At 38.1% G+C, this 20,910-nt stretch overlaps 1 protein-coding gene across 2 annotated transcripts; it reads left to right on the top strand.

The window, feature by feature from the left end:
- Window positions 1–256: 256 nt before the first annotated feature.
- Window positions 257–19,186, top strand: OTULIN (OTU deubiquitinase with linear linkage specificity). Of its 2 annotated transcripts, none has more exons than XM_063298757.1 (9): window positions 257–413; window positions 1,009–1,219; window positions 6,250–6,561; window positions 10,022–10,098; window positions 11,100–11,203; window positions 13,806–13,949; window positions 14,158–14,283; window positions 16,059–16,328; window positions 18,940–19,186. In XM_063298757.1, the coding sequence occupies exons 2-9, from the start codon at window positions 1,011–1,013 to the stop codon at window positions 19,132–19,134; spliced, it is 1,437 nt and encodes a 478-aa protein (XP_063154827.1). In that variant the 5' UTR covers window positions 257–413; window positions 1,009–1,010; the 3' UTR covers window positions 19,135–19,186. The 2 variants fall into 2 exon arrangements, with proteins under 2 accessions (XP_063154827.1, XP_063154826.1); XM_063298756.1 differs by having other exon boundaries at window positions 989–1,219.
- Window positions 19,187–20,910: the final 1,724 nt, after the last annotated feature.

The following is a 20,910-nucleotide window of genomic DNA, read 5'->3' as shown; positions in this document are numbered from 1 at the left end:
TGTAGGAAAGCTTTTACTTTTCTAAAGTAACGCTCTGTTCCAAAGGTCAAGGATTCCAGTTTGTTTTATATCTGGCGATGTCGTAGTGCAGACTGCAGACCAGTGTTTCTCAACCATGACAACTGGCTGGCTGGAGAATTCTGGGAGTTGAAGTCCACACATCTGAAAGTTGCCACGGCTGAGAAACACTGCTGCAGACATTTCCTGCTTCCTAATCTAACCATGCTCATATTTTTACCGTACTGTACAGTAAACTCCCTTGTTAGTTCAAAGCGAACTCGGAAGTGATCTCTGATATGTATATGTCTATAATCAGCAATCTATAGAGACTACGGAAGCAAAGTGATTCCGCAAAACGCCCGTGCGTTCCTTTCTGGTGTCGTTCGAGAGTACGAAACTTACTGCAGTAAAAGGTAACATTAAAGATTCGGTACCTACTCTGTTGTTTTATTCCTGTAGCGCTTTAAGGAGATGGGAATAATGCTGGATATTAGGAGCCTTCGATATTTCCTGAGAATTGCGTCTTGTCGAGTCTCATGGGAGGTTTGCAAACGACCGAAAGGTAGACAACATTCAGTTTTGAAGCCCCATTTCGTTCCTTTTCACGTAGTTCTTGCAACTCAGTCCTAATGACGTTGATTTAGAGTAACTTTACTTAGTCTTTTTGGGGCTACCTCCCATTTCTCAAAGACCTTTAGGATTGTTGGTTTACGGAGCCCTGTAAGGACTTTGAGCTATTATTACCTACATTCAGTACAATGCCTATACAGCAGTGTTTTTCAACCTCAGCAACTTTAAGGTGGGTGGACTTCAACTCCCAGAATTCCTCAACTCAGCATGGCTGGCTGAGGAATTTTGGGAGTTGAAGTCCACCCATTTTAAAGTTGCTATGGTTGAGAAATACTGCTATAGGGTATCTGTTACTGGCCGGATGCTTTTTCTTGTAAGGCACTTAAAATCCTGTCTTTTGCCAACCTTCTCATATTAGTCATTTGGCCAACCCTCTAGAGATGAGCACCAATAAAGATGAGCTGTTTTGTAAGCCAGTTGATGATGGAAAAGCTGCTCTTGCCGCTGCGATGGAAGATGAGAATAAGCCAGATAAGCCGAGATCTCAGCCAGAGAGTCGAACTTGCTCTGGTCCCCACAGTACAGTGATGACAGACAATACTAAGCGATTTAAGCTAAGTAGCATCCAGGTGCAACCCACCCAAGAAAGGTAAGTGCTCTCATCAGCTAAATGACGTATCTTTATATGTATGTATGTATATATGTATGTATACACACACACACACAGAGTAGACTGTTAACTGGCACCCATGGGGATTGGTAGATGCTGGATAAATGTTGCTTCTGGTTGCTTGAGAGTTACTATTAAATTTTATTTAAAGTATTATTTATTTGATATTTTTGCAGGTTGCTTGAGAGTGAGTTCCGTTTAACTGAGAGTCTACTGTATTATTCAATTTTTTTTTGCCGGTTGCTTGAGTTCCGGTTAACTGAGAATCTACTCTGTGTGTGTATATATATATATGTGTGTATGTGTATGTATGTATGTAAGAATTTTATTAAGTTTAAGCAGATAAAAGCTACAGAGAAACAAAAAACTACAAAGAAAAAAGAAACGAAAAAAGTGTAGAAACACAAGAGAAAATTTTCAAAGTTACAAAAAGAGGTGACTTCTGACTTTTAACAGCAAGGATATACAACAATTTTCCATCATCAATCCCTTATTCTATATTAAACCAAAATCACATTATTTCTATAAATCATTCCATTGGCACATTATAAAAATCACTAAATACACTTGCTCCCTCGCATACACACACACACACACATATACACTCACACCTCCTAATCAACTTCCCCCCCAAGATAACATTTATTTACTTCCTTCCTACTACTATTCTATACATTTCTGTCTACTGTAATAAAGATCAAACTAAAAAACATATAAATTGTCTACCATTGTACTTGATAATACAACAATTTTAAAAATCTTATATTAAATCCAAAACCAAACATTTATTATTTTTATTATACCTTAATAATCTTAATCAAAATCGTTAAAGATAAATCAACCAAACCCTAAAAGCAATCCAGATAAATATTCTTAAACCCTTATCCTACTTCAAAATAAACCAGAGCATTTACATATCCCCACAATGCACACACAGCTTTTTTCTTTAAAAAAAATTGAACAGCCCAACTGCCCCCCTCAAAAACTCCGACTTCTCTTCAGGAGACCTCCCATACATAATAACCCCTTCTTTTCCATGGCATTCCATCAGAAAATCAATTTCACTTATGGCTTGCAACTCGATCTCTCCCTTTAATTTCTTCAACTCGGCTATCCAATCTTCAGCATTTCAACAGAAGTCCCAATCTCACTCTTAGAAGAGACATTTCTGTGGCTTTTGAACTCCTCAGTTTCATCCATGACATCCCCAACCGGATGACACATTTTAGACCTTATATTTTCCACAATGTCCTAAATGCCTTGCATAAAAACTTGGTCGGAATCAGAAAGAATCTGTTTAAAATCTCGGTGGAAGTCAGAGAAAGTCTGTTTAGAATCCTCCATGTCTTAAGCAGTAGATTATGGTGCCCCCTAGGAGCTTAACCAGCAAAAGTCGAAGATATGAAAGAATTCCAGAATGTGTTTACACAAGTGAAAGTGAGATAACAGACTGTTCCCCAGGGAAAGTAGAAGCAGAAAGAATAAAGTTCAAAACAGCTGATTCAACATGTAGGAAAATGCTAATATCTTCAAGTTTAGTACAAAAATAATAACAGGGAGACTATTATTTACTCTGTCCTCATTAATATTTGGATGGAAAACAAAGTCCAAAACTTAAAAAAAAATTTAAAAATCCCAAAAATAACAAGAAGCACCAAGAGAACTCGCTTCTCCTTGCTGTAGAAAGCCTCTCTTAGGGTATGCATACTTAAAGGAAATTGGGTGATTTAGAAATGGGGTGGCCACTCTTAGTGTTCCTTTAAGGCTACAGCGTGGCTTGGAAATGGTGACGTCCCAGCCTCCCAGCTAGCACTTACCAGTCGAGCGCCAATGCTGTTTGCAATCTGGCTGCAAGAAGTCTGGAGGACAGATGAGGTGATTCCAGGTGTTTTCCATATTCCAGAAAAACACTCCTGGGCTTCAGGAAAAACCTGCCTGAGCCCGAAAAAAATGCCACGGGCACAGCTGTTCAGTCCGCCATTTCCCCACCAGAAGTCTATGACATAGTATCTTTAAAGCACAAGTTTTGCTTGTATTTCCAACAAATTGGTATATTCTGGTTTGGGAGGAAGTGTAGGCTAAGTAACAGTGAAACCACTTTTTTTAAAAAAGCGTAAGATTTGGGGGATGGGATATTTTGTATCCTGTATTTTTGCTGTTTCTTTTATCAGATTTTCTTCTCACCCCACTTTTGTGCTTTTGAATAGTTTATACAAGTTTAGCAGCTGGATTCTTTAGGTCCCTTATATATAGAATGGCTTCTGAGCCAGCTTGGTGACTTTGGGCCAGTCACTCTCTCTCAGCCCAACACACTTTACAGGGTTGTTGTTGTGGGGAAAATAGGAGGCAGGAATATAAGGTATGTTCACCATCTTGAGTTATACATACATACATACATATAGAAAGGCAGGATAAAAATATAATAGTAATGATAAATACTGTGGGGTAATTGCCCTCTCACAAACATGTTTGCACTTTTCTGGCTTAATCATCATGGGTTAGTAGGATGTTGTGATTTCTCCCATCCCATCCCAGCAGAAAGTGTCTATTTTATTATCCTGAATAAGTGAAAGCCAGAGGAAAGAAGGAGATCTGTGGAAAACAAACTTTTGTAATATTTTTCCATGGCAGCATAACTTGTTGCTGTTGTCTTGTTCTTTTTCTTGTTATTACTACTTTAAATCTTTAATCCTTCAATCTAGTCCTATCCAGATGTGTTAGACTAGATGTATTAGAATTTGCAGAATTTCAAGCCGGCATACAGTTGTAATCGAAATTATTCAACCCCCATTGCAAATCAGGTTGATTGTCAAAATATACAGACTTTCAGCTGTTTGCAATGAACACATCAAACAAAAGCAATTGAAATAGCTCAACACAACGACTGGTTCAAGTGGTGTCCCCAAAGTCAACTGAAAACGCAACTTATAATGACTTCTCCAGTCTCAAAATTATTCAACCCCCTGAATAGAATCCATCACAACAGCACATATACAGTATGCAAAACAGGTGTTGTCTCAAGGACACCTGATGCAACTAATCAAGGGCTTCATTAGTTGCACCAGGTGTGCTTGAGCTGGAACACATGAAATACCTGAAGTGGCTAGGGTTTGCTGAGTGTCATGCTTGACTGCATGTTAGAAATACAGTATGGCTAAGTCAAAAGAATGGTCCACAAAGGTAAGAGAAGAGATCATCGCCCTTTACAAACAAGGAACAGGATACAAAAAGATAGCGAAGGCACTGAATGTTCCTAGAGACACCGCCGGAAGCACAGTTCGCAAGTTCAGAGTTAAAGGAACAGTGGTTACACTACCTGGACAGGGCAGAAAAAGGAAGCTGTCAGTGGCTGCAACCAGATTTCTGAGAAGGCAGGTTGAGAGAAACCCTCGAGTGACTGCAGAAGACCTGCAGCAAGACTTGGTGGCAAGAGGCACTGAGGTTTCAGCGAGCACAGTAAGGTGCGTACTAAACACAGAAGGTTCCCATGCCAGAACTCCAAGACGTACACCACTACTGACCCAAAAGCACAAGAAAAGTCGGCTCCAATATGCTCAAAATCATATCAATAAGCCACAGAAGTTTTGGGATTCTGTTCTGTGGAGCAATGAAACAAACTTTTCAGCCCGATGGATCAGCAGTATGCTTGGAGGAGGAAGAATTAAGCATATGCTGAAAAGAACACTCTGCCTACAGTGAAGCATGGTGGTGGCTTGCTGATGCTCTGGGGCTGTTTCGCATCCTCTGGCACTAGAAACCTGCAGCGTGTGGACGGCAAGATGGATTCATTGAAATATCAGGAAATCCTAGGAGAAAACCTCATACCGTCTGTAAGAAAGCTGAAGCTTGGGCATCATTGGACCTTCCAACAGGACAAAGATCCCAAGCATCCCTCAAATTCCACTAAGGCTTGGACGCAGAAGGAGTCCTTGAAGATTCTATAGCGGCCATCACAGTCACCTGTCTTGAACCCCATAGAAAATCTCTGGTGGGATTTGAAGGAGGTTGCAGCATGCAAACCCAAGAATATTACTGAACTGGAGGCCGTTGCTCGTGAAGAATGGGCTAAGATTCCTTAGGAATGCTGCTAGAAGCTGGTGTCTGGCTATGCATCTCATTTGCAGCAGGTCATAACAGCAAAAGGGTGCTCTACTAAGTACTGAAGATGCTTACCGTGAAGGGGTTGAATAATTTTGAGACTGGAGAAGTCATTATAAGTTGCATTTTCGTTGAATTTGGGGACACCACTTGAAGCAGTCATCGTGTTGAGCTATTTCAATTGCTTTTGTTTGATTTGTTCATTGCAAACAGCTGAAAGTCTGTACATTTTGACAATCAACCTGATCTGCAATGGGGGTTGAATAATTTTGATTACAACTGTATCATTGGCTATACTGGCTGAGAATTTGGGAGTTGTAGTTCAACATCTCCTGAGGGCAGTAGATTGGAGGAGGTTGCTCTGCTTGTTAAGAAATATGAATGGCTGATAAGATGTGCACTGATTTTAAAGTAAAACTCATATAAACAAGATTAATTTTCCAAGTCTTGAATGGCATCTTAGATATTCATTAATAGACTTTGAATATGATCTTAATTAATTGAGATATTGGAAACAGTGATGGGAAGTAGGCAATCAAATTATATTCAATTGCAATATGTTTTTAGTTTCTCCATTTTTCTTAGAATAATCACTTGAAACATCATACAACTTTGAAAATGCTAAACTTTCCTGTACTGGAACATTTTCTGGCCATATCTCTTGCTTAGACACCTGCTGAGAGAAATATGGGCCATTAGTCATTTCTGGCAATATAGTAGGGGTTCATTAAACCTCCTGCATGGAAGTGGAGACAAGGTGGTGACAGACTGAGAAGCATCTGGCCATCTTCAACCTGGGGGATTGCAAGTTGGTCAGGTCTGGCCAAGCAACTATCCCCAGATCTAACATTTGCATGAAATGTAATGGTAGAAGCAACACAGAACTACATATATGCTTATTTTTCTCGTAGCCCTGGGATGTCACAGCCAAAGGCAAGGAAGGCATCAGGGCCTCCAGTTACCACAGAAGAGAAACGGAGAAAAGGGTTTTTTAGCATATCGTTTTCTAAAGGCAAAAAAGAAAAAGGCACTCCTTGTGATAAATTGTCAAGCACAAGCATCAGCCACAAATTAATTGCCAATGAAGATAGTGCATGTCACCTGCAGAGGGCTCAAGCCAATGTCTTGAAAACATCTCTAGTCCATCAAGAGAATTATTCCAAGAAGAAAGAACAGCTGCCTGCATCAATCATCCCTTGCCCAATGGAGTTCTCTGTAGACGTGTAAGTTCATGCCATCAGTTTTCTTGTGAACGTTTATTTCAAAGTTTGTGACTTGGTTAATTGAGGTTTCCAAGTGCTCAGTGTATGCATTAAGTATTTTAGTGGTTCATGTGTGGTAGGATCATAATGTTGACTCCCTGCCAGCTGTGTTTTGCAAAAAGAGAAACATGAGCTGCTGTTTCTGCTTTCTGACATAGCTTCTTTCCACATTCCCGTTACTAGATTTAAAACTTAAGACCATTATTGAGTGTATTTACCTCTTAACTTGTGCAGTGCTAACTCCTTTGAAGCCTTGCTTTAAACTCTAAAATTTACTTAGATTTGCCTAGTTTTGTTTTCTTTCACTGAATTTCCCTATGTTGGGATCAGACTTGCAAAACAGCACATTTCAGCAAGTCTGTATATTTGGCATTCTAATTCTTTTTGATCTTTCAGTAATTAAAAGTATTTTAAAAGCCATATAGGAAGAGGAGGACACCTCATGGTAAAGATTAGTGTGATAACACCCTGGTTTTTTGATTCCTAGTCCAAAATGTTGAGCCTTGGTGCAAAAGTTCTCAAAGCCATTAATACAAAACTAAAGCAATATAAGAGAACATGAGGTCTCTACAAACAGCTGTGGCTAAAATGTCTGTAATAGTGATCTATCTAACTTATTGTACAGTCTCCCTTTTCTCTAATGTTCACTTTAGTCTTATACTGAAGATCAGCAAGAATTGACAGTTGCTAAAATAAAACTATATTTTGAGTTCTATTGTTCTTTACAGTATTCCTAGACTTACTGTTGATCTATTATTATACCTAGGAATTCCCTTCATCAGACTGCCATGCTTACACACACACACACACACACACACACACACACCTCTATATACACATACAGATAGATCTCACTTACTGACCTCCTTGTTTAGTGACCATTCAAAGTTACGATGGTGCTGAAAAAGTAATATTATGACCAATCCTTGTATTTACAACCCGCACAGTGTCCCTGCGGTCATGTGATCAACATTCAGGCACTTTGCAACCAGAAGGCATTTACAACCTTCGTAGCATCCTGCCATTTGTGTGCTTTGCAACTGGCAAATCAAAATAGCCTGTTACTATCCTGATACATTGGGCTGCAACTTCCAAAATTTCCAGCGAAGATCGAAGTGTCTGGGAGGCTGCTGGATTGATGAAGACTGAAGTGAACAGCTGATAAAATGAGTCCACTGCTGTTCTTAGGGGCTTAGGCTTTGAGACAAAGAAGTGGAGTACCAGTCTGTGAAAGCTAAAACCTACTTTTGTTTTTCAAGTCCTTAAAAATCACAGATTGCTGTCTTCTGCCCAGTGGGATGGCTTAGCATGCATTTTGGTGGTGATGTGCCTACCCTTGAGCATCCTTGCAGTTTGCTCATCAGACTCCTGTAAGTAATTCTGTGTTCAGTTTACTATCTGATGCACTTGATAACACTGTGTTTGACACCAAGTTGGCTGTTTGTCAGTATTTTTTTCCCTCTGAAATTTTTTTTTTTTTGAGGAGCAGGGTTGGAGTCAGAGATGTACACATGGGAGAATTTCTCAGAACTTAGGAAATATTATTTGAGAGCTAGTGAAAGATTTTTTGTGAGAGGCATGTAGGACCTCCATGTAACTTGAGAAGAGATGCTATGCAATGATTTGTGCAGCTCCTTGACACAATAAAAATATAATTAGTTCTCTTGCACAAGGTCCTTGCTGTATTAGAAGACCAATTTCACTCCACTGTTGTGGATCAGTACAACAATATTTGAATTATTACTCTTAGTATTCATTTATGCCCTACCTGCCTAGATCCAGGATATTTTTAAGCCACATAACAAGTTTGCTATGCTAACTAGAAATTATTGGAGTTATTCTGACATCTAGCAGGTACTAGGCTGGGAAAGGTTCATTTAAAACAGTGGTTCTTAAACTTCTTTCTTAAAATTGGTAATTGCTTGTTTGTGAGTCAAGGATCTAGCTTGGGACTGCCACTGCAGAGACACTTGTGTAAAACAACAGAGTCTGGTTTTGTGTGTGTGTGTGTGTGGGTAATGACATAATCTGAGACCAGGAAAAGGGGTAATTGGGTCAAACAGTTTTAAGAACCACTGATTTAAAACAATAAGATAATGTTGTAAGTGTGACATCCAAATTACTGTAAATCTACTTATGGGAATATTAATTTTCCTGCAGCATCCTTTGAAAAATCATTCATTTTCTTCTGCATCTGATATATTTAAACGGACTACCACCAGAAGTAAAAATGGGAAAATCCCTTATGCAATATTACACTAAAGCTTTTCAGGTGCACACACAGGGTTGTTTGGATTCTGGCTACAAGATGTCATGTAATCTTATTTTAATTGATTGGGAGGAAGTTGCTCATTTGAAGTCAGTTGCTCCCAATTAACTGAACATCTAACAAAGGACACAATCCAACACTGTGAGAGTGGAGCACCAGGGCTTTCTTTCCTTTTTTTTCTTGATGGTGGTAGTTCTTTCGAATATGCGTGCAGGGACCAACACTGGTACTGACTTTGAGGGTATATTAAAGTTAAGTGGGAAATCATTCCCCTCCCCACTCTTTTGGTGGAAGGCATTTTACTGTGCCAAGGGGTTACTAGGGCCACACTCTTAGATTATACAGATATTTATATCTATATTTAGTGGAATAGTAGCTGCTTTCTTAATCTGATTTTAATTCCCCTTTAAGGTTCTGCTATCACCAACAAAATGCATTCTAATCTGGGAGGCAACAATCTGTTAGAGGTGTTATAGTCCAGAGGAGTAAAGGTATGTCTTCAGATTATTTACTTTTGACGGTATATAATTTGGAGTCCTTGCAACATATTTAAGGAGTTCCCCCCTTCCCCTATCAGTGCATATATACTTTGTGGTCAGTTAGTTAGTTAGTTAGTTATTAATTAATTATTCAAATTTAGCCACCACCCATCTCCCCCTAAAGAGGGACTCTGGGCGGGAAGCAGCTAAAAATTATGTCGCTACTATAATTTGTAACAGAGAGGTGCTGCATTCATGCACATTCCAAAGCACTTCCGAATCATTTTCAAAGTACGTGCTGTCCTAATACTGGTTGCACATGCATTTAAACAAGGGGATGGGGAGAAATTCTTCAATATGCTGAAAGAACCCCAAATTATACATGATCCTGAAAAAAGATACATCTGCTTTAAGTGTCACATTAGTTGAGTCAAGTCATCTCTTTTTTTCAAGTTTGGGCAGAAGCTTGAAAACTGATACAGTTGCTTTAATGAGTAGCAAAGAGGTGCTGCATGAGTTCTGAAGCATTTCTTCCTAATCAGTTTTGCAGCATGGACAACCTTAGTTGACATCCATTGCCTGGGAAAAGATGCCTAGCTCCTTTTGCTGAGAAAGCTATCTCTGTGAATTCAGTCTTTCCTGTTACATGAAGTGTGTATCAATGTTGTTGCAGTGTGGAGGACCTGTACCGGGATGCAGATGAAATAGAGAGAGAGAAAGTGTTACTTGAGAGTGGGACAGTCTCTTCAGGTACATTTCAGAACTACTTCTTTATGACATAATGTCTTAGCTGGAGCCAGCACTTGCTGACTTTTTTAGAAAATTGGTATGCTGCCCTTCAAAACCATTTTTTCCCAGGGCAGCTTGCAATACTTTAACATCCCAAGATAAAAATTTGGAGTAAAAATTAAAAGACACAGTAAAGTCACAACACAGTAGAACAAATTGAACTGCGCAATAAATAATAAAAGCAGCAGCCATAGTAATTACTTTTGTATTCAAATATACAGGGTCTACTGAAAGTCAGGCCCCACAGGCCAATAGGCTATCACATTAGAATTTGTGAATATCAGGGAAAAACTGTACTTAAGGATGTTCAAAAGTCATGTCTAATGAGTCAGAAAATGTTTAGAAGAAAACGGCAACCAATTCCAACATTTAATGTAATTTATATAATAAATTGTCTTTGTGGCCTGACCTTTGGTACACCCTGTATATTTAATGCTGTTTAGAAATGAAAGACCCTGTCGCTTTGCAAGGCTGTTTCAAAGAGGTACTTCATGCAGATCTTCAGTAGTGTCAAACACTTCTTCAAATTTGCATAGCCATCATTCATAGCACCAGTTCTAGTTAATACTTTTGCTGCAACATTTTGTACTATTTCCAAAGGCAGTCACATGCATAAAGCATTGCACAAATGAGAAATTACCAGAGCATGGGTTATTATCATGAGATGGTTTCTGTGCATGTAGTGTCATATATGTTTTTATATTTGGTGCATCTGCATGCAAGACACCCCCCTTACTAGCAGGGAGTAAATGGGTACTCCTATAAGACATTACATTTCACAGATGAAAAGTGTATGTATTTTATTCCAAGGAGGATCAGACATTCCAGGTAAAGGGAATCTGCAGCGGACAGAAAATCCTGGCCACTTCCATCTGCATGTACATATACTTTTTAAAGAAAGGTGGAATTGGGTTTTCTGATGTTTTACTTAAATGTAATTTTCTTGTCTTAATTAAATTCAGATTTTCCAGAAAATAAACTAAGCGTTGAACCGGAAGTAGATATAATGGATTATTGTCAAGAAGAGTGGCGAGGGAACACATCCCATGCTGAATGTATTCGGAAGGTCTGTTCTCCTGTTTCTCTGCTGTAGGGCATTTCACTTTTCAGGATCCAAATCTTAAATTTTCTTATCTTGAAAATACAGTAATAAATATAAACATATACTAATGAAATCTCAATGTTTAATATTTACAAAAAAAATACAGATGTTAGGATACTTCAAATAAGACAGTGCTTGATACCTGTATGTCAATATCAATGATTATAAATTATGATGGGGAAATTGTTCTTCATATTTCTGGTAATTGCAACATTGAAAAATAAAAAAAGTTTACTTTTAGAAGCTATAGCGGATATGGCCTTTATATTTAATCTAATTTATATGGTCATTTTGTACAAGGATGCAGTTTGGGAACTGTTACTGCGTATAAATAACTCAAGGTGCACCCAGCTCATCTCACTGATGTTTCAGTGCACCTTGTGTTTACAAAGGTATTCAGTCATAGTTGGATACTTTTTGTTCAGACTGAAGGAGAAATTTTCCTGACTAGGCGAGCTGTAAGGCATTTCATGTTATATTTATTTTATATGGCCACCCAACTTTAAAATTGTGACTTTGGGCAGCTAATATAGGATTAAAACACACACAGAGATAAACAATGAACATATAGCAATACATAAGGTAAAGGTAAAGGTTTCCCTTGACGTAAAGTCCAGTCGTGTCCGACTCTAGGGGGCGGTGCTCATCTCCGTTTCAAAGCCTTGGAGCCAGCGTTGTCCATAGGACACTTCCGGGTCATGTGGCCAGCATGACTCACGGAACGCCGTTACCTTCCCGCCGAAGCGGTACCAATTAATCTACTCACATTTGCATGTTTTCGAACTGCTTGGTGTGCAGAAGCTGGGACGAGCAACGGGAGCTCACTCCGCCGCGCGGTGTGTGTTCTAGTCCTGCCTTAGGCACAAAGCCATCTGGTGACCTTGGGCCAGTTATTCTCTCTCAGCCCGAGGAGGGAGGTAATGGCAAACCACTTCTGAAATCTTGCCAAGAAAACTGCAGGGACTATCCAGGCAATCACCGGGAGTCAAAAACAGACTCGAAGGTACAAAAAGCAAACACATTTTTCAGATGGGATCACCCAACATACATTCAGGGGGAAAACCAAGATTTTAAGCCTTACTGAAGCCAACAGGAGCAAGCCCATCCAAATCTCAGGGCAGGGATGCTATTCCAGTTGCAGTGACATAGATGACATTGTTTCATAAAGGAAACCTGAAGCATGGCCACTCTGCCAGGGAGAGGCAGGCATAGTAGAGATAGGTGGACTTGCAAATTACCCAGCCATTTGCCATGAAGGGCTTTATAGCCATGATCTTGGCCTGGGCATCTAAGAGTCTTGCAGATTTGAAAAAGAGAGGAAATGGCTAATCTAATTATGCATCTTAGTATTTTATCAGCTTCTGTTCACATAATGGCTGAGAATCAGATCTTGTTTTTTTTTAATTAATTAATTAATTTATTATTCACATTTCTATTACGGCCCATCTCCCCCCAAGAGGGGGACTCTGGACGGTTAATATGTAAATATGTATATCTTTAATATGTAAAGAAGATAACTCTGGAGTTCCCAACATTTAATTACTTTCCAATATCGGAAGTGGGTGAGGATTTTTTAGCAACTGAAATTCTAGGTGAGGTGGATAGGAAGAACGTAGAGCAATGTTTCTCAAACTTGGCCACTTCAAGACATGTAGACTTCAACTTCCACAATCCCCTGGCCAGAATGCTGTCTGAGGAATTCTGGATGTTGAAGTCCACATGTCTTAAAGTGGCCAAGTTTGAGAAACACTGATGTAGAGCAATTGTGCAAGTAAGATATAGGAATAGAAAAAGAGCCTTGCTACATCAGGCAAACATCTCTCATCTGGATAACTCGTAAATAAGGACTTACTTATAGTCTATTGTTTAGCGTGGCTCACTCACCATCCCTTCCCAAAGTTTTTGTCATAACAAAATCTTTGCATTTCTCCTTCCAGGATATTTAAGCTGTTAACAACTTGAACATCAAATTGCTGCTTTATCTTGATTTGTTTAAAGGAGCTTAGAGTAAAGCTCAGTTCCTTTGAGTTTATGTGGTTAAATAAAAAATGTCATTGTCTTCTCTTCACATACCAAAAGAAAAATTGGAGTGGGAGGGGAAGATGTGGTTCTAAGGCCTCTCAGGCCTCATTCCTAGTAATCTAAGTCATGACCTAGACGATTGTCTATGATTGTTTAAATGGAGCTGGTACATTAGCAGGGACCAGCAGTCTTTTCACGGGATAGTGCCAGCATTTGAATTTGTGTGATGATGTAAATGCCTATAATTCAGTCATTTTTTTAACAGTTAGATTTTGTAGATTGCCAAATTTCATAAGATTTCAACCATTTTTTAAATTAAATTATTTTGGGGTGTCCAAACATGACATTTGGGGAAATTGAGGATGATATCGTGCATGTATTCAGCGACAAGTTAGCAGATGAAAGTTAATGGGTGATTATCTAAAAATCAAACATCTGGCAAATGTTAAGGATTGGCTTAGAATTCTAGGTAACTTCTACATGGCGACTCCATTATACTGTTAGGAACTTCTCTATCAGATTGTGATTTTTATTTTTAATATAGGGCTATGAAGCTGTTTCACATAAATTTATTTCAATAAGAAGAGTGCGAGGAGATAATTACTGTGCTCTCCGGGCAACACTATTTCAAGCACTTTGCCAAGCTGCTCAACTTCCTCAGTGGCTCCAGAAAGAAGACCTGATGTCGGTAGGCCTCAGATTTCAACCACTTTATTTCATAGACAGAAGTATGATAGTTTTTGCTTTTCAGTTTTGTTTGTCAGTCATAGATATTTATCTGAATATTGGTGCATTAAAAAAAACCTAGCTGGCTTGTTAAAAAAAATGTGATACTTAAATACTCAATCATCTTTTCAACTTTATAGCATGTTAATATTTAATGTCTGAATGTTTAGTTACCAGAGAAGTTGATGGTCAAATATGAATGGATCACACAGTGGCGACTCAGGCACACATGGACAAGTAAAGTGGAAAGTCTGATGGATGAAATTAAAGATTGTTTAATGCTACTAAAAAGAAAGGTATGAGAAATTATGTATGAAAATAAAATAGTTGCAGATTAGCAGTCTTGTCTATTCAGTCTGATTTCTAAACATATAAAAGTAAAGCATGTTGGAAATAATTAATTCCATAGTTAATTAACTAGCCATTGATCACAATTGGGTGGTTGTTCATTTGCTACATGGTTGTTTAAATCTTTGCATTTCTAGTAGTAAGTTGTGTAAGCCTGTTGTGACAAAAGCAGAATTTTGTACCAAACAAGTTTATTATTGCATTTCATCTTGGTAGACATCTTTTTGTGGGTTAATAAGTTTACAGAAAATACATTATTATGGGCAGGATTATCGAAGAGAAAAGAAATGCAGAAAGTACTGGGTGAGTGTTTCCTTATTAATCATGGCCACTCACTAAACAGTTTTTGGAAGATCATACAGCCACCCTTGTATTGGTGAGCAGAAATACATAGGACTTGAAAAAACACCTGAGCTAATGCCACAAAGTTGGACTTATTGATGAATCATAGGGCAAGTTTTTCATATTGAAATCTAATTTAAATTCTCTTTGTTCAAGAATGGCCACCAGAGGTCACTGACAGAGTGTAATGACTGGCTGAAATGATCCCCCATTAGTTAAATATTGCACTTTTGATTACAAAACTGCACCAGTGTATTCTTTTGTATACAACCTAACTACTTTGTCGTGGGCAGAATGTAGTTGGGCATTGCTGACAAATGATGGAATATATGGAAAGAGAAGCAAGAAGTTGAAGTGAAATTTAATTCAGAATGCTGATCTAAGACTCCTTATTTTGTTATTTATACATATAGATTAGCTTTTATAAATATTTCCCACATGCATTTTATTGTTAGGATAACATTCCCTTGCTATTTTTAAATTTTAAAACTATCACACAGGAAAGTTTTGAAAAGGTGGAAATATAGATCTATTAAATAAATTAATGATCCTCCCAGACTGCAACTCACACATACCCCTTAGTTTTCCATGAGAAGTTTTGGGGACCTGTCTTAAGCTCATTTTGCTATGGAGAAAAATAAATTTGGGGAAAGGATTCTGAATGATACATCGTTTACACACTTAGCCTCTTCTATAATGAAATTTTTCCAAGTTTAATTTCAGCTATAGTTTGAGAACACGAGATAGGACTTTTTTTTCATTAGACAGGCCCAAACTGGGTTATTGTTTTGTGGCACATTTATTGGTGTTCATATAGCTGAGACTTCATTTTGAAAGTATTTCAAAAAGCATTTTGAAAAAAGAAGTGAATAATCTTATATAAAAATAAAATAGATCCATATAAAAAACTGCCATAAAAATCAATAATCTAAGTATGCGTTACACAGACAATTTAAATGTTAAATAATTTTTGCAATACATATTTCTGCATTTCATCATGATAGGTCATGGTGTCATTACCAAAATAGAGGTTGTTTATTAATATATTGGGCACTTGTCTTTTTTATATAACATATGTTTCATAAAGTAGTTAAGTTGATCATGACAATTTATAATAATTTGAGAACATGATAAATTCCAATTAGAAGGGTTTTTTTTTCCCTTGTCTCCTCTGTTTGGACATTTTTAATAGCTTAATAATTAAGTTGAAATAATCTGTAGCATGGTCAGAGAATGTTCAAGGCTACCAATTGATTAAAGATGTCAAGTAGTTGATGGGCTTCAAGCCAAGGTCTGAATACCAATTGTGCTGAAGGGTGTTCTTTTCACTAGGACATCTTTGCATCCCAGTTACCTAGATATTGTGTGTTTCCTATTATAGTGGAAAAATATGAGTGACATAAAGACCTTTGTAGAGAGGCAAGCAGCCTGTGATGAGCTTTTCAGAAGTGAAGAAGAGGAATACAAACTCTATGAAGCGGTAAAGTTTCTTATGCTGAGCACCGCCATCAAATTGTATGAAGACAGTGAGAAGGGCAAAGAGGTTCCTGTGTTCTCTTGGCTTTTGTTTGCTCGAGATACATCCAGCAATCCTTCCCAGCTAATGGAAAACCACTTGAATCAACTTGGTCACTCAGGAGGCCTTGAACAAGTAAGCACAACTCTTGCATTTATGGATCTAATATTTAATACCTACTGTAAAGGTAAACATTAATCCAGTACAGGAAAAGGTAAGTATTAATCCAGTACAGTCAGTAGCTTAACAGAACCCAGGAGGGCCTCATCACGGCAACAGCCCAAACTAATAGAGGTGCAGGAAATTTGTACAGCCGTTGGCCTAGTTAGAAGCTTCATGTGATAACATCTTGGTTATGCTGTAAACATCTGCCTTTTCTGCATTTGAGTGTATAGTATAGTATGAAATGGAGATACTCTTTGCTTAGAATATGTGGTCTTTCCATTAGGCAGCTGGCTTTGCTGTAAGTTCTGATTTACTTAATTTTATTTAAATACCAATAATGCCACCTGTTATGTAAAGTATTCTCAGACTGTTTTCAGTAGAGATCACTTCTAATCTGATTCAAATTATCAGTTCAGTCAGAAAAAGCATATATGCAAGAGTGTTTCTGGGTCACTGAATCACTTCACATACGTTTGATTTGTTGACCCAGTTCAAATTCACAGTTTAGCCAGCTGGATTTAGAGTTTCTATCAGATCAGCCTTTGATCAAATCTCTGGACTGGTTTTGCACATCCCTAATGTTCAATATTTAAAATCCCCTGTTAATATAACATGAATATTATAAACTAAAGTAATATGATAGTGGCCATGAGTAATATGTGAGATGCTGAGTGAATAGAAGTATTTTCTTCATTGTATCAGGCGTTTCCTTAGAACCTGCACAGTCTGTTCTGATTTATATGGTATTCACATGGTATAGAGTCAGGATACTGATGACGCTGCTGTAAATCTCTTGGTGACTTCATTGAAAAGAATGGTACTTGTAACAAGATGATACCTTGTGGAAATCCCTGGCTTGTGGTTAGAGATCAAAAAGTGTCTAAAGGCTTATAACACTGAGTACCAGACCAAAAAAGACTGCCTGGCAGAATTCTGCACTTAATTGTGCCAACATAAATCTTTCTGCCTGTATTGCAGATCCATTGCTATAGAATTGACATGGGTGGTACACTGGTTACAAGTCATTAACGCAAACCTTAACAAATCCTTATAGAGATTAAATTATAGAGTAGGCAATATTGTGTAGGAGGGTGCATTAACATGGAAATATCTTAATTGTAGCCTTGTTCAAGCAATAGTTCCTTCACATTTGGCTTTCAACATTTAAGGAGTGTGATACGGTGACACTCTTGAAGAACCAGTCTCCATATGTACAGCTCTCTTGCCTGCAGTGGGGAGACTTTGCGTACACTTGAGGGCTTCTGTATGAGCTGGAACTGTTGAGATTTATGCAGGAACAAAGCTTCCACTTAGGGAGATTAGTAAACATTCATCATGTTAAAAGTGAATGCAAATCCCCTTAAGAAAGCGAAGGATCAGAATATGAGCATGAAATTTGTTTTGCCTGTATGTTGGCATGATAGATAGGCAGTAAAAACAAATACAAAAAGGACAGGCGTGCTCAGTATGCTTTGTTTGACTTTTCTTTCCTTCTATGTAGTCAATCTGCCAGATTTTGTATAAAAATACCTCAAGGTCATTATTCAGTGTTTGAACAGCAGCTGGTGTGTTCGTGCCTATCTGAATAAGAGATACTGGAACACTGCTTATTGGTTCTTTTAAAAAGTGTGGGAATAGGTTGTCTTAAGTGTGGTTTGGTTTACTAATAATATTTTATGTGCCATAAGGTTATTTGGATTCTGAATGGTTATCTGCATGTCCCCCAAAAGTTGCATCATTTATTTGTAAACAATGCATTGTATGAGAGGTGTTGTATGAGAATGGGAGCCAGGGTGTTGCATTCTAGACAATTTAAATCTAGGTGGAATTTTAAAAGTCAGTTCATGAGAAAATGTTCTAATTATATTCTTCAGCAGTTACAAATAGACCAATGAGCTTGCAGTCTCCCAGTTGTTAAAATGTGATGGAGGGTTTTGGCCAGAGAAAACAAAAAGTTAAACAACAGAGTTGAGAGTTGAAAGCAGACAAAGAAAAACTTTAGGTTAGCAAAAAGCATCAGTGGAGTGTGACAGAAGGAGGTATAAAGAAGAAGCAGAGCTGAAGTCGTAGAAGAAAAAAATCTGGGTGAGAAGACTCTGTAGGAAGGTCTCCAATCAGATTGTTAGCTGAAGGCAGTTGGCTTTCAGAAGCTTGTAGAGTCGAGTCTTTAGAGTTTAAGGTAGGTAGCTTGATGGCCACCAGATGTGTTGGGGTAAAATTCTCATAGTCTTTTCTCCTTTGGCAAGCCTCTTGGACTGATGGGAGTTGAAATCAAAATATCCAGAAGACACCAAGTTGCTTAGGCTTGCCTAAATTTGAAACAACTGAAACTGCAGGGCATATATGCCACAGAGATGGTTCCTTCTTGCAGCTGTTCAGAGATTTAGCTGTATGCACATACAGTAGGTCAAGGTACTTCTTGCATGCTTGACTCTCTGTGGGTGTAGTTTCCTATGTAGATCAGGAGTCTGAGAGCATGGGGAGGGAAACCTATTTCCTTACACATCTTTATTCAATTGAATCAAAACTGCCTCAATATTTGTCTCTTTATAACATCAGATTTTGTTCTCCCACCCCTTAGGTTGAAATGTTTCTCCTAGCCTATGCTTTGCAGCATACCATCCAGGTTTATCGACTGTACAAGTACAGAACAGAAGAATTCATCACCCTTTATCCCAATGATCCAGAAGAAACCTGGCCCATGGTAACCCTTATAACAGAAGATGACAGACATTATAATATTCCTGCTCGAATGTGTGAAGAGACCAGTTTATAGTAGTTATGATTTCTTTTCAGTTATATAAACTGAATAAATGATTTAAAAGCAAGCTTCTTAATTTCTAATATTATTTGGATTGTGACAGTTAATTTAACACCACTTTGGATCAACTGAAATCAAACGCCTTACAACATATCTTTCACAAAATTACCTTATAAACTCCATAGTTTTTCCCGTTTATTTGTGGTATTGCTTACTTGATAATGTGCCATTGACTTGGTGTCAATTCTTAGTGCCCACATAGATTTTCTCCAGGACAGTCTGTCTCTAACATGGTCCTTCAGGTCTTCTAATGGTGCACTCATTGCTGCTATAACTGAATCCATCCACCTTGCTGGTGGTCTTCCTCTTTTTCTCTTTCCTTCCACCTTTTCAGTATTATAGACTTGCCTAGAATATTTGTGGTATATATTTCTTAAACAAGATTAATGAAGATGGAAACATTGCTGTTTTTCCCCAATGAAGTCACCTATTATAATATCAATTCTTAAAAAAAAACCCAAACCAAATCTTCACCAAAAATTATGCTAGTCAGCTTTTATGGTCGTCTTTATTCAGCTTGCCAGTCAAAGCATAAAAGTAATTTTTGTTCAGCAGTACCCTTGCTGGATGTAGATGGATGTGTCCACAAGACTTTCAAAATACCCTCATTTGCAGTATATGTGAATGTGAATACATTTCCAGATGTGCTTGTGAGAATGCACATGCCCTGCAATTTTTTCAGCTACCTACAAGTTCTCCATATGTCGGATCAAGACTTTATAGCTTAAGAACAGCTGAAATGTACCACTACATTACTTTTTGCTTTGGTCTGCTGTACTCTTCATTTGTGGCAATTAATGTAAGAATGTAGGCCAGTGTTGTATTTGCACAACATGCTAAAACTGACAGTTTGCTGAATTAATCCAATTGCATAGGTTTCACAACCCATTGAACTATACTTTAAAATAACTGGCTAGTTATTAACTGTAATTAGCCAATCACATTTCAAGCTATTGCATTGTGCAAACCCAGTTTAAAAATTGGAAATCTGGTATTCTCCAGAGTTTCGGACTACAATCCCCATAAACAAAATTGTCTGTGCTGGCTGGGGTTCATTTTAGTTGCCAAACATCTGAAAGGCCCTTGGCCTTCAATCTTGAATGATAGGTACGCAGGAAAAATGATTGCATCATCTTTACTCCTTAGGCGTCCTTGGTTAGGATTTACTTCCCCACAGAAGGAAAATTAACTTGAAAATTAGCTTATCTCTACTATACAGAAGTGATTTTCATATATATATAAATAGTGTATGGTGGGTACATGACAAGAGAAAGGCAAATATATACACACAGTCCACAGGATTATATGCAAAAGTTCTGAAGGGATACACTTTTTCTCCACTGCCTTGTACCAGGATGTTTTGTCAGCTTCTCAGTCTAGTATACAGCTCTGGAGTTCCCCATCCAAGTATTACCCTGGCCCAGCCTGTTTAGCTTTATGACATTAGCCAAAGTGCTGCCCCCTTGCTGGGCATCTTTTTTTTCTATTCCCAGATAGGGGAATGAAGACAGCAGAACTGCTGGTGTTCTAACAAAAGTGGCAGTATGTAAGAAAATAGAACAGTAGCTTTACCTCAGCTTTACCTCAGGGTAAACATCAAGCAGTACTGATTCTACTCTTGTTTATTTACTCCTACATCAGTTCAGCTGAATTCAGTGGGATTTACGCCCAGATCTGTGTATGCTTTAAAAGTATGTTGGATTAATTCACTGTATCACACCAACGGCAAAT

This window comes from Candoia aspera, chromosome 3, assembly GCF_035149785.1.
Source record: "Candoia aspera isolate rCanAsp1 chromosome 3, rCanAsp1.hap2, whole genome shotgun sequence".
NCBI classification, from domain to species: domain Eukaryota; kingdom Metazoa; phylum Chordata; class Lepidosauria; order Squamata; family Boidae; genus Candoia; species Candoia aspera.
Note: the sequence above shows the minus strand (reverse complement) of the source record. Positions and strands in the feature narration are given on the sequence as shown.

Coding starts and splice junctions, on each gene's coding strand:
- OTULIN (XM_063298757.1), top strand. CDS start 1,011: ATGAGCACCAATAAAGATGAGCTGTTTTGTAAGCCAGTTGATGATGGA. Junction 10,099..11,099: donor GAGTGGGACAGTCTCTTCAG/GTACATTTCAGA, acceptor AATTAAATTCAG/ATTTTCCAGAAAATAAACTA. Junction 13,950..14,157: donor AGAAAGAAGACCTGATGTCG/GTAGGCCTCAGA, acceptor CTGAATGTTTAG/TTACCAGAGAAGTTGATGGT.